We start from the raw sequence: 14,184 nt of genomic DNA on the forward strand, positions 1-14,184 counted from the left end.
TCAACATGAAATGCTGTTGGTTGGGGAAAAGTCCCTGTTTAAGACTTCAGGAATGACCCAAAGTTCCTGCTAGCACAGTTCTGCTCATTCTTTGATAGAATTTGGCACACATGTTGGAAAACTTCCAACATTTCAAGCTGTATGCTTCTGCAGGGGGGTTGCACTAGATGATCTCTAAAGGTCCCTTCCAACCCTACCATTCTATGATTCTCCCTCTCCCCCATCTGCTTTTTCATAGCCAACAAATCAAAAAGGTGGTGTGACATGCTTAGTATTTGCAGTGCTACAGAAGCTTCTACAGAACAATCCCTCTGAGGAAAAAATACACCACCTACATCATTGGAAAGCAGTTTGCACTTCACTTCATCCTCACCTGATGTCCCAAAGTGCTTTTTGGAAGCATTAAGGCAAGATGCCAAGTCAACGTATTTGCCTTGGGCAGATCTGTTTGAATGACTTTCCCTTTTTGCTCTCAGCTGTTATTTTCCCCCTTTCTGTGCAGTTGTGTCATAGGAATCAAGCTGACTTCCTTGCTGAAGATCTACAGAGCTGTAGGAGGCAGGATTATTGCTCAGAGGGAAATCCTTGGCTGCAATCCAAGCAGCTCTACTGGGCATGTGATGGCTGTTTGACTCCCATAACAAAGACTAGCAAGACATTAAATAAACACAGTGATCATCTCTGGAGGCCATGAAAGACCAGGTCTCCCTCCACCCTGGGATATTTTAACAGAGACATTTTTCCTGCTGGGAAACTCTGAAAAAGCAGCAAAGGGGCTTGATGCAGTCACAGGAAGAGGTTAACAGCAGCCTGGACTGTAGCTCTCCTGTGCCCACTAAAGCCACCCACTACTTCTCAACTCTTCTGAAGAGCACTGGAGCAATATCTACACAGTGTTTGCCTATTGACACAAAGTATGGAAGTGTGTTTTCCCACCTCAGTGATTATTTTCCCTGGTTCAAAGTCACCTTGACTCCCTCTTCCATTTTATTTACCTAGCAAGAACCTATCACAGCCCTCAGATGTGAGGATTCATCTCTCCTTTAACTTCTCTTCCACCATCCTAACCCAATCCTTTCCTCTTAACATGAATTCTCAGAGCTATACACCCTGGAGGTTGTTCCAGTAATGGCTCCTGAAAGTCTTTGCCTGGAGATGTACTAGTCAGAAGCACGTGATACTTTCTATTAAGTTCCTACATGCAAAGAAAATCACACCATCAGGTGTGTTCTTATTGAGTTTGACTTTTTGATCACAGATTGGAAGCAGCCTACTTGACACAAATTAATCTGACAAAGGTATTTGTCTGAGAGCAAACAACTTAATTAGGAAAGAAATTAAATACTGTCATCTTACTCATGACCTAGATTGTTTTAACTCCCCTCCATCACAGCCCCTTGTCTTACTCAAATCAGCTTTGGAAGAGAGAAAGATCAAGACAGGCTCTAAGAATAGGAACATATCTCTTCTAAAGTAATTGAAAAGAGTGCTATCTTCTCAACTAAATCCATAGTTTGAATCTGCAACAATTCTTGTCCTTTATCTCCCAAGGGATCAAATGGGCACAGACAACACTGGGTTTCACAAGCAAATCAAAGCCCTTGGTAGCAATCCTGCAAGCAAGTCTCCTTGTGTTACAGTTCAACAAGCCAATGTGGAAGACACATGAACTTTAGGCTAACAAGAAAAGCTTCAAGTGGTCCAATAGCTTCAGTTCTCTCACATTCATCCACCTGAACTGGTCACTGCCAACAAAGTTCATGTACTACTAGCAAAAGTGACCCTTAACTTTGAGCTCTCTTCTCAGCATTTTCATAACCCAGCTGCTGAGTCTATCATTAATTTGCTTTGAAAAGGAAGGTTTTCTGGGCATTTGGAACATGTCCATTCCAGATATGGCCAGAAGATGATATCAGAGACCTATTTCGCTCACAGGACTGGATAAGCACTTCTCAGACACCATCTCTTCTCTATCAGACAGCAGCTGATCTCCCAAGAAACTACTCAAATATGGCCAGAGCAGACTTATTACAGAGCAAGGGCTGATCACACACCTCAGTGCCTGAAGTGGGGCAGGACACTAAGGCAAACACAGGAAAAGAAAGTCTGTGTGTGTTGCAGATGTGTGAGTTACCAGCCCTGTGTCTGCAGCACTGAGCAGCATTATCTGCTGTCCTGCTCCCATCCCATTTGGGTAAACTCAAGAACTGAAACCCCATCAAAACCCCAGTGTTTCAACTTGCCCCTGCCCAAGGCAGGAAAGCCAATGTGCAAGAGTCCTTGGCTCCAATATGTGAAGTCATGCTGCAATAGAGCAAGTTGTTTAGGAAGAAATCCATGATGTAGAGCAATAATTAAGCAAGCCACATGTTCTTCTGCAGCTACAGAAGCTGTACCTTCCTCCCTGAAGTGACAGGATTGTTTCAGCTCCAGTAACTCATCTCTAAGGTTGTGCTTTCCAGAGATGACAGTCCTGCCAACAGTGCCAGTTCACAAGGCTACAACATCACTTCAGATCAAGTGCTTCTTGAGCATGGAGGAGAAAAAAGACTGCTCTTTGTTGTTCAATTGCTTTCACACACAAGCTCTATTTTCCTGGCAGCCACACCAAAAACTTACGTTTCTCTAACTCAGGAGTCCACTGTTTCCTTACCTTGAGGGACTGGAGGTATGAAACAAGAAGATCTTGCAGTGCTTAGGCAGTACTGCAAGCTATTGCAACAGCAAGCACATTCCCAAGACACCAGGAAGCCCACAGTTTATTACCCATTTTTATCTGAAACAGCTTTATCCACAGTGCTGGAGTCTGAGACTTCACATTTAACACAGTTTCTTCCAATTCTTCTGTAAAGAGCTCTATTGCTACATTTGCATCTGAATCCCAGTATCACTTAAGCCAGTAAAATTGAGAGTGGACAGTGAAGTACTTCTAAGTTAGTTTAGGTCAACAGACAGAATTGAAGTTAATAATGCCTTTACAAATCAGGCTGAGGGTAAACCAGAGTAAAACCAGATTTACATAGGTACCCCAGGGGTGGTTTGATGCACTTGATCATTGCTGCATGGAGGGGAGAGACAATGCCTTTGTGCAGAGTGCAGCCTCATCTGCATTAAGCCTGGTGTCATTCTGCTATATCCCTTTCTTTGTGGAGGAAAAAAGATGTATCATTATTTTCAGTACAAGGCCAAGTGACTTCTGTCCAGCACCTCCAGCTTCTTCTTCATATTTAAGCTACTCTTTAGCTGACTCAACCTCTAGTCCCTGGCATAGCACTTCCACTTTTAACTCCAGAACCCAGCTACAAATCAAATACAAAACTGCAGTCTCTGCTAGACTTGGGAAAATATTTGTACAAACCAAAGAAGTTATTTGGTTCACAGGGAGAAATCTCAAGTTATGCAAGACTGCAGGTAGAACTCAGCACAGTTCAAAGCCAAGAGCAAAGTCACTTTCCAAATGAAGCAACTTTTGTTCAAGTAGCACTTCAGACATTTTCTCAGTGGGAATTTACTTAAGGGTAAATAGCCAAAGCCCCCAGAAAACCACTTGAGAACTAGGCAAGAGACTTTCAGCTGACTTTAAATCAAGTCTGGTTTGGCCAAAGCCTCTGAGCTGCTTTTTGCTTTGGGTTGAGCTAAATTTGATTCTCCTTTGGTTTGGCCAGAAAGCTGAAAATGAAAAAACCCTATTTTCACCCAGTACTAGTCACACAAGGAAATGCTGGGCTATGATTTAATGAGATGCCAGGTTGTCTCCTCAGCATTTTTATCTTGATCCTCCAATAAATGAGCTCATCATAAATTACAGCATGCATTCCTGCTTTGCTGTCCTCCTCCTTCCAGGCTGCCTATCTGGTGGCATTGAACGTGGCATTCTGAGGGTGAGAACTGGCAAAGCTCCACTGAAATCCCTGAGCCACCAAGTCACACATGCTGCAGGTCTGCCCCACACCCAAGATGTTATCAGACTAATAACAGATTTGTCAACCAAACCATTAAAAAAAGGTCAAACGATGGAGACCCAAAAGAAACAGAAACCCTCTTTAAACAGGGCAAGAAAGGAAGTTAATTCAGAAACAGATTATCCCTTGCAGTAAGAAAAAGTGCCCAGCAGAGGTAATCAGCTAGCCAGCCTTTTCCTGTCCTGGTGTAGAACAACAATGACATTTCTTGTTCTCATCCACTGCAAATAAATCTTCCTTGGTGGAGCAGCTCCAGGCACAAGCTCTCAGAAACCAGAAATTGCAAGGCAGGAACCAAGCTGTGACCAGCAAGGCAGCTCACCCATGGCTTGGTATAGGGCTGTTTCAGCAACAAAAGTCTCTCCAAAATGCACTTGGACTGGGCTCCAAAAAGACTCATCCTGTCTAAGGGAAAGGTTTTCCTACAGGTCAATGCATAAGGAGACATCTCCTCCTCCCTTTACACATGCTGCAAGTACTGAAATGAGTCATCCTCCTCTTCTACACATCCCCTTCAGGACCCAAGTCCCTAAAAAGGGGCTGAATCTGAGAACACCTCTTAACACAGCAGTTGCAAAAGCTTCATCTCTCCAGCATAAATCAGGACAAGTTTACTAGAAGAAGCTCTTGTTTAAAAGACTCCAAATCTTGAAATCATTCCTCTAAAGGATAAGGTTTGTTTTAAACAGTTGAACCTCTAAAGGTCCCTTCCAACACTACCACTCTATGATGTGATTTCCCATAGTATCCCATTTAGTTCTTTGAAAGAAGGGACAATGTGCTGAGTAATACACAGTAATTGAAGCATCTCTACTTGAAACCTATGCAACAGCTAAATGGAAAGCCAAGTGACTTTTCTGCAGACCCACAGACCTCTGGGGCCTGAACAAACCCTCACACACATGAAGTAGGCTTTGCATGACTTGTGTGGAAAGATCCATGTTTCAGACAACCACCAGTTGGACATTAAACTCATACTGGTCTGTTAGTAAAGCAGTCTCACTGAACATCCAGAATATACCTGTTTTTGGAAGGCTACTTGGGTTTAACCCAAGTTAAACTCCTCCATAGCCATCATGGCAATGACACTCTATATCAGAATAAGCAATTTTACAGTAACACAACACAAACCAACCAGTAAACTACTCTTTCCTTGCAGAGAGGCTTTTAACCTCTGCTTTGCCTGCTAAAACAGCTTTAGAAAGTCAGTTTAACGTGGAAAAGAAGTATTTTCACCAACCCATGTGCCTTAGCAATGCAGCCAAAGGAAATGGCTCTTCAGCTACTCAATCCAGATTACAAAACAGCTTACTTTCATGTTTTTTTAAGAGTTCAGCTTTAGAAGAAAGCAATTATACCTACTTCCAGGCTATATTCTTCTTGCCAGGAGATTGTGTTGCCTGGGGAATTCCACTCAGCTCAGGAAGCGTTTGTTCAATAACCCACACAGCTGGTGTTTCTCCTGAGGACATCCAGGAGAGAGATTCACCAGCAGTCACTTAATGGTTATTTTAACATCCTTAACATTAGGTATCCTTCACTCCAATGGGGACAAAAAAAGCCTTTGCATCTCCACTTGTTAGTGAAAGAAGCAATTGGGTGTGATGGGACTTAGCTTGTGATGAGAACCATTTCTCCATATACTTTCCACTGGGTAAGGGGAAGCCTTCCCTGGGCTTTTTGATTCACTAAATTGCAACACCAAAACCAATAGGTGTCTCAGGAGCTTCTTCCCCACCTTTCCTCACCCAGACATGCAAAGTATGTAGTTTACCCCATCCAGGCTCTAGATTATGGTAGATCTGGGTGGTTCATGGGGAAGTCCAAGCACCCTCCTGGCACTACATCCACCTGCTGCAGTCCCTGCATGCAAGAGGGGTACCAAAGCATCCCTTTAATAACTGAATAAGTCTGAAGATAATACTTCAGCACTCCCCAACAGGTCTGGTAACCCCTCATCACAATTTCTCTAATGAAACAATCAACCAGCAGCTTTACAACAAGGCACTAAGAGATCCCCATGTCAGGTTGTGCCTTGCTATTCTGGCAAATACTATGAATAGAAGAAAGAGTTGTGGCCATAGTTTCTAAGGTAAGAATTTGTGTCCCTGACTGATGAAGCTGATCCATAACTCTGAAGACTTGCTTTCCAGTTAGAAAACCAATGGCATCTGCAAATGCCTAGCAACCTTCACTCTTCAAGAGCTGAAGACTGATGGTTAGCAGGGCATGCAGTACTGTGCTACTCTCAGCTACACAGCACTTTAATGCAGGAGTCTCAAGGCTTTCAGAAGCTTATGTGCTCTACTATAGCTTCAGCAAGATCAGGTTTTGATCATTCTTATAGAACACCACCACACCCTTAAGGCTATTGTGAATGATGCTCTTCCTGGACTTCAGTGGAACATGACTGGTTGGAGTCCATCGAGTTGGACTCAAAGGTCTTAACCAAGAAGATTCTCTAATTCTATAAACATTCAAACCTTGAGACCTTCAATTCCTCATCATTTTGCTCTGTCATGTGCCTGGAGCTCAGATCCCTTTGGTACATCTTAAACTGGCTGGTGGTTCAGACCTAAAACTGTCAGGAAAACAGAAGCAGAATAACTATTTCCCCCCCTAAGTTTTCCCCACTGCTCTTCCCACTGAGGAGAACTCAGACAAAAACCAGCAGCCCTCCCTCCAGCACAAAGAGAGAAGGAAGCAAATTTGTGTCAATTATGAGTGTTCTTCTGCAGCCAGGCTCTGAACAACTCTGTGAAAACCCTACACAAGCTGACTCTAAGTTAATGTTTGCTTTAACATCTCCCTTCAATAAAACCAATGCAGAAGCCACACTGCCAACACAGTATCTTCTGAGCTGCTCCTCCTCATTAATACAAACCTAACTCAAGTCCCTCTCAACCACTAGGAACAAGAAGTTAAAAGGTGCCCAAACCCCAGCAATACTAATTAAAGATCTCACAGAGAGTATTGACTAAATGCAAGGATAAAGAACAGCAGATACCACAAAGGTTCTTTCCCACCCATATGGAACATTTTTTCCCCCATCAACAATTTCCTTCTACTTCAGAGGTTTGGAAGTTGTTTTGCAATCTGACTTCAAGAAAAAAAATGTACAATCTAAAAATACCATTCACAATCTGTTGCACAATAGCCACAGCAGAAATACAGTGCAATAATTAGATAATTATACTTAATAACTCCTCACTGCTTTCCCACCACTTTCTTCTTCTTCAGAGTAACACAAAAGGAAGAAACAAGGAAAGTTTTGCACAAGACACCTTCAGGCTGTAAAGCTGCTGCTTTTTCAAATCATGTCTTGTCATGGAAGCTGGTATTACTCACATGGATGCATTTAAAGCTTTGGCACACTTCCTACAGAAAGGCTGAACCTACCCTTTTCAGTTTCATGTACATAATCACAGCATGTGTATTGTGACCTCCACAAATGCTTTAAGTCAATGCTCCTCAAAGCTCCTCCATAGAGCCATGTCACATGCCATGGTAGAAACTTCCACCCTCTACCCTTCCTAGAGCAGAATGTACGTATCCTTACTGGTGCCATGCTACCTGTGCCATCCCAAGTGGAGAAAATTGCTCAAAGACCCTCTGGGTTGATCATTTGACTGTATAAACTCTTTTCCTTCTGTGTGCAAGCTGCTCTGTACATGCCAGGTGTTAAGAGCAGAGCAGACAGCAGCACAATGTAGCATAGACATCACCCCAGTTTCACGCAGAGCCCCAACACACAATAGTCTCCTCCTTACATAGAGACCACATCTTTCTCTTTCCTAAGAGACTAGAAACAAGGCTGGAGGTTCTCATTGTTTGTTGGGGTACTCTCTTGTTCTTTTTTTTCTTAAACATCTATTTCCAAGGCAGAAAACTACATTTTTTCCCTAGCCATAAGCAGAGGGTAGAACTGCTAGTAGAAGGAAAACCAGTGTGACAGTTGTTCTAGCAAACTGGCTGTGAAGGCTAAAATATGTGCATGCACTCCCCAAGCCTTTAGGCACCAATCCAGCATATCTTAATTTCTCTGGGAATTAAAGAGATTTCTTGACAACTTAGAGACTGCACATGCATAAAGCAACAGACAGAACTCAAGTGGCATTGCTTTGGTTGGCTCAGTAACTCAGGTTCTGGCCATCCTCTGAAGGGACACTTTTGGCTCAGCCAAAGTGCTTGACTTTAGGATAATAATTTCAAAGCCCAGAGTTTTGGTTAAGAGAAAGCTGGGGAGAAGCCACCATGTCTCATAAATCCCAGATGACAAAGTCTTTACTGTCTTAAGGCTCTTCCCAATGTTTAACGTTGACAGCTAATCAGTGCCTGAATTGTCAGACAGTAACCAGTGTCTCAATAGTGGTGGAATTTCTGACTTCAATTTTCAGTTACAGAGTTTAGATGTCTTCATCAAAGGACATAAGAAATCTTTTGGTACAGCTTCCCAGACTTTGGCAGGCAAAGCAGTCCATGAAACAAGTTTGACCACCTCTTTCAGAAGTTCCTCTCATTAACATGTCTCAGTAATTAGCATTTTCTGGCTCAGATTTTTTTTTCAGCATTCTTAGCTTGTTAACACCAGATTTCAAGAGCATCCAAGAGCTGCCCTGCAGAGACTGGAGTCACCTCTGCCCAGGCTACTGCTTGCCCATTTGCAAAGATGAGCAGCCCATTGCAGAGACTGGGATTCTACGGGCCAGGATGGGTGGAGAGAGAATCATTCATCACATTCTGAACAGCTATTCCTTCCAGCAGCAGGAGAAGTTTAAGTTTTGAGCAGAGCAGCCAGGAGATTCTGCTAGTCAAACCTGAGTACTTACATGATACAGAGCCAGGACTGCTGATACTGCACCCCTGTGACTGTTGCTGTGACCCCTTGAATTGTATCTGATAAGAGGTGAACTAGGAAAAGAAGAGAGGGTAACATTACAAGCCGTCCAGGTTTGGTTAGCAACAGCAAATAACATTTCCTTTCAAGTGGAAGCTGAGTACTAATACCAAGCATAACTATTTATCTGCATGGTGGATTGATGCAAGGGTGGGGGGTGACAGAGAAAGATGAAAACGTTTGTCCTGATGCTTTTGAATTCTGTCCTTTAACTATGCACAGCTTAGAAAGGCAGATGTTTTCTCCTCCCCACATCAACCCACTGCAGTATTAGGTTATTATTAGATTAGCATTATTCGACACATACACAGAGATAGGATTGGAAGAGGTGTCATCTTCCAAATCACCTGCCCTCTCTCCTCCTCTTCCCAACTACTCGTGTCATTTTATGGCATTGCTTAATTTCTCTTTATTGGCAGGAAGCCTAAATTAAAGGGATTACAAATGCAAAGCTAGAGCTAGACAGGTAGCAAGAAGTAACCAAAGCATGAACATGCTTACTACATGCTCAGGACTTGACATATCTGTTAAACAAATTCACTCAGGCTGTGACAGTTACATTTGAGGTGCGATGTACATGTTTGTATATTCATTCCTGTTGCCTCTGAAACATCAGGGGTGCCTACAGAGAAACAATGCTCAGTTAAGCTTCTTTACATCTTGGGCTAAAAAGCAGCGTTTTAGACTACACTATGACATTTGATGACAACTTAAGGGGACACATGAGGCAAAAACACTGGCTAGGGCTGCCCTTGTTGAGCTTCTGGAGGAACACAAAACACCTCTCATCCCTTCTAAGTGGGTTGGGAGCAATGTAAACACTCAACCCTCCCCAACCAATTACTCATGCCAAGCAGACAAAATTCCCCAGTCTGTGTAAATTCAGATGGAAAAAAACAACCCCACAAGGCAAAGGAGCCACTTCTGAAGAGATCCCACCAAGTGTCTCTTTGCTGAAGTGCATTGGGCACTTATCTGAGGACAAGCACACCTAATGGGTCCAAACAGACAAGACACTCCAGTGCTGTAGATTTCTCACCCAGAGAACATTGAAACATAAAAAGCCTGGGAGACATGAAACCCTTCAGTAGGACTGACATGGGAAAATAAACCCTCAATGTCACATGCAATATGCAAGGTTGGCAACAGTGAGTGTTCACCACATCACCAATGGATTGGATGACAACTGAACAGGAACAAAAGCAGATGAAGAGCTGATTACCATTCCCTTCTCGTGGGGTCCCTGAATCTGTGAATAAAGTGCTCATGATTTTTTCAAAGTTGCAGCTTGGCTCCATGTTCTCAGGATCCTCAGCAAAATGTTTCAACATCTCTCGAAGAACATCATCCAAGGAGGTGGCTGTTTCATCAAGGATGATGCTGGCTCTGGCCAAGAACCCATCCAGGTCACGGTGGGCTCTGACCTCCTCCTCAAAATTCTTTAATTTCAGGTACTGCATTAAAAAGAGCAGAGTGTTAGACAGCTCTAGGTAATACATAACAGCCTAGGATCTGTGTAGCTCACCAGCAGTTTTGCTGCTGGTTAATGCCACCCAAGCAATGATTCTGGAATCACCTGGACCATTTAGATGACATTACAGAAGGAAAGTAAGGTTTATGCATTGATGCATTATGCATTCATGCATCAAAGGTTTGCATTTTCAAGGCTCATCCTAACTGAGTGCCCACAGGTGAAAACCTAAGCACCATTCACACCCTGACCAAAAAGAGAACTAGAAAAACATCAGGTGTTTTGCCTAGGAAAAAAAGCACACAAGTTGGGTGAAACGGAAAACTGCTTAAAGTATTGTTTAAAATCCTCTTTAAACAGTTCAAGAAGTTTGCAGAAATGTGGGAGAAGTTATTTGCAAGAAACCAACTCTGAGCTCAGAAGCATGAAAAAAATTACTGGTGTGCTTCTCATCTCAATCTAATCCAGTTCTTCTCTAACTGGGAATCACCTCTCACCACTGCTCCCAGTTAGGAAGCCTGAAGTAGGAGATGGAGAATGCCATCCAAGCCCATCATCCTTTTTGACACTTTCTACTGTTCCCACTCCCAAGGAAGTTTTATTCCTTTGTGCATAAAGCCTTGAGAATAAGCCCTGAATCAGATAAGAGACAGCAGAGACTGAAACTTCTCAACTCTTCTGGTTCCTTCTGCTGTCCCCAAGATGACTTGTTGACCCTGAGAAGGAACAAACAGCAATGCTGTATTACAGAACCTCAGCTCCTTTCTGCATTTGCCAGTTGTGAAGTTCATCAGTTGAGTGACTGAACTACAAATGCTTTGTTCCCATTTCACAGCCCTTGGAAATCCACACACAGCACTGACTGCTGCTCAAGAGAGACTAACAGTCCTGTCCTCTCCTCCAAGAGCTTAAGGTTTAGTGAGGAAATGGTAACTGCACTTTGCTATATGGATCTTCCTTCTGATGGGAAACGAGCCAGGCTTGAACTTGTCGAGGATCAGGTTGTCATGATCCAATTAAACCTTCAGCTTGCCTTAAACACAGCCAGAATCAAGCTCTGAATTGCTTTTATAAATCTGACACCAGGTTGCCTCCACTACCAGGACCTTGGAACATTCTCCCCCAAGTTACAGGGCCACCCCAGAGCCTGACTCAGATCCCCTCTCCTCACACATACCCTTCTCTACCTTATCCATTTATAGCTTAGACAAGGGGGGGGAATGCTAACATCTCACTAATTACTGTAATTATCACAGCAACTATCAAGTTGTCAGTACACATCCATTGCAATTAGCACTGTTTTACTTCACATCAATCACTTCTTCCACAGCATCCTTGAGAGGGAGAGGCTTCCAGCTCCCACCTCTAAGGCTTTGTGACCATCTGCTCTTAGGAGAGGAGGCAGTGACACAGCTACCTTAAAACTCCACCTAAGAGAGTCTATGTAACTGCAAGCAGACAAGTCAGTCTCAAGTTATCACTGCATGAGAGCAGATTAAAACACCCATTGCTATCTGCAACACTGGTGTTCATGAGGTCATTGTACAACTAGCAACCACCTCCCAAAGGTAACTCATTTCAGCTTGTCTGGCATGCAGAGCCCAACCTGGAATGCAGGCTCAAACAGCAAAGAGGCCAAATAACCTACACAGGATTTAACAAGGTGGATGGTAGAGGAGTTATCTGTGGAAGTAGAAGGATGGTTGAGAGCATCAGAAGTGCCACACTGCCAAGGAGCTTACAGCAAGAGTGGCTTTGTGTCAACAACTTCTTCTATACATGAGAAGCCACCGTAGGCACACAGTGGAAGGAGAAAGTTGAGGGATAGCTGAGGCACAGCAGAAATTAATCAGAGGCATTCAGAAGAGGGATATTATCTGCCCACATCATCTAAATCAACACTGATCCTGCAGCACACTGTGCACGGCAGCATCATTTGTTTGTTGTGGCGGTACAGCCCTGTCAGCAGCTTAGTGCAAGTCATAAGGATTCAGCTCCAGCTCTACCACAGGCTTCAGGCAATACTTTGGGTAAATAATTTTCCATGCTTCCATCCTGTTTTATTCCCCTGGTCCTTTATAGGAGATAGGGGCAATATCCATCTCTTATTACACTCATAACACGGGGGAGATGTGCACAGTAAACACTGAAGGTAACTTGCAACATACATCACTCCCTGAGACAAACCAAAACCAAGTGAGGGGAAGCACTGGGTACAAAAACACCTCAACCACAGCTCCAACAGAAGTGTTCAAGTCAGGACACCTGATGAGATTAATGACTGCTCCTTCACTAATATCTTTAGCTAGACAGTAGAGTCACACCAGGATACTCAGTGCTGGAAACTTGATGCTGGAAAGTGTTCAGCAAGAAACTCGAGCCAGCTACCCAATAGCCATTTTAATAGCTATGAGTATCCTTGATCCCAAAGCTGCATATTGCATTGTGGCAAGAACAGAGGCTATTGTGCCAAAGAAGGAGAAACACATTGAGACTGCCTCCCGTGACTTTAGGCAAGTCTCTTTGCCAAAGTCACATAGAGTGTGCAAAAGAAAAGAAAGAGCAAGTCCAAGTTCTCTACCGGGTGGCTGGTCTTGAGCCCACCTTCACTTACAGACACTGCAAGAATCAGACTGGTAGGGGTTGGAAGGGACCTTTAGAGATCATCTAGTCCAACCTCCCTGCAGAGGCAGGTCCACCTAGATCAATAATCTTATGAGAAGGCACATCCAAGAAGTATATTGTCCTGAGAAGAGCTCTACTTGTGCTGTTGCCACAGTCACTTAAGGCCATTCCCTCAGAAACACACCATGACAGTGGTTAAATAACTGAAACCACATCAAAGAGCTTCTTATTGATCGAGTGCCTACCAAGTGACATGTCAGGTAACAGCTTGCCCAAGACACAGACTGTCCTTCCAGCACTCCTGAAGGGGCACAAGTACCACAGGCAGAGACAGGGACAATATATCAGGGAAACATCTCCAGACAAAGCTTCTGACCTGACCTCTTTTCTGCTAGGAATTCCCCCTTCCCAGACACTTGGAGCCATCTCCTCTGTGACTCAGGTCCCAATTTCCTTTGCATTTGAAGCAGAACATTCCCACTCATCCTCTCTGGAGGCAAAAACTGGCAACAGCATCTTTTCCCAAGCCCTGCTAAATCATGCTAGCTCTCTGCTGTTTCATTTGTTGCTCAACAGCACGCTACAAATGCTCAAGCATGAACTTACAGGCCAGAAAACCAGGAATCCTACAGCTCTGAAGAGGTAAAATTAAATAGAAGAGACACTTGTGTGTTAGCAGTTTCCAACTATTCCTTCTCAGATGCAGATCCTGCATTTAGGCTTAGTAATTGCACTCTAAGTGATTAAGTTCTTGGGTTACATTCAGTCAAGTGTATACAATGCAGAGAACCTTGGCAGAGCTATTAGACAAGACACGATTGACAGAGACATTTCCATTCCTGAGCACACAATGGCTTATTTTATCTTCTAAGATTTAATAGCAAACTATGTTTAGGGGTTTTTCTTTGGAGAGGGGGGAGGTTGAGATGAAAATCTGTGCTGGGTTTTGTTGGATGTTTTTTTAAACTTGAGGGAAGGTTTCTTCTACTGAAGCCATTACACATTTTCCTCCTCCTAATTCAGTCTGCTGAAATACCTTTTCAGGAATTCAGCTGTTTTCAAGGCCTAAAGCAAAGCAGAATGAAAAAGCAATCTGGGATTCCCTAAAAAGCCCCCAAGGCTTTGGCACACGGACTTAAGAACCCAAATTACAACGTTCCAAGCAGCCAGCAATCTGTGATTTACCAGGACCAGGCAGGCACACAGTCCCTCCGACCAGGCAAGAGTCA

At 43.5% G+C, this 14,184-nt stretch overlaps 1 protein-coding gene across 4 annotated transcripts in view; it reads right to left on the reverse strand.

Moving 5' to 3' along the window:
• SLC4A11 (solute carrier family 4 member 11) overlaps window positions 1-14,184 on the reverse strand; it is a 97,861-nt gene that overhangs the window by 44,343 nt on the left and 39,334 nt on the right. For 3 of the 4 annotated variants that reach the window (XM_061994283.1, XM_061994281.1, XM_061994284.1), the window contains exons 5-7: window positions 10,082-10,313; window positions 9,419-9,481; window positions 8,792-8,873 (exon numbers count right to left, since the gene is read on the reverse strand). In XM_061994283.1, the coding sequence (XP_061850267.1) occupies window positions 8,792-8,873; window positions 9,419-9,481; window positions 10,082-10,313 (377 nt within the window). The remainder of the gene's footprint in view (window positions 1-8,791; window positions 8,874-9,418; window positions 9,482-10,081; window positions 10,314-14,184) is intronic. The other variant, XM_061994282.1, reaches the window with a different exon arrangement.

This window comes from Colius striatus, chromosome 3, assembly GCF_028858725.1.
Source record: "Colius striatus isolate bColStr4 chromosome 3, bColStr4.1.hap1, whole genome shotgun sequence".
Taxonomy (NCBI): domain Eukaryota; kingdom Metazoa; phylum Chordata; class Aves; order Coliiformes; family Coliidae; genus Colius; species Colius striatus.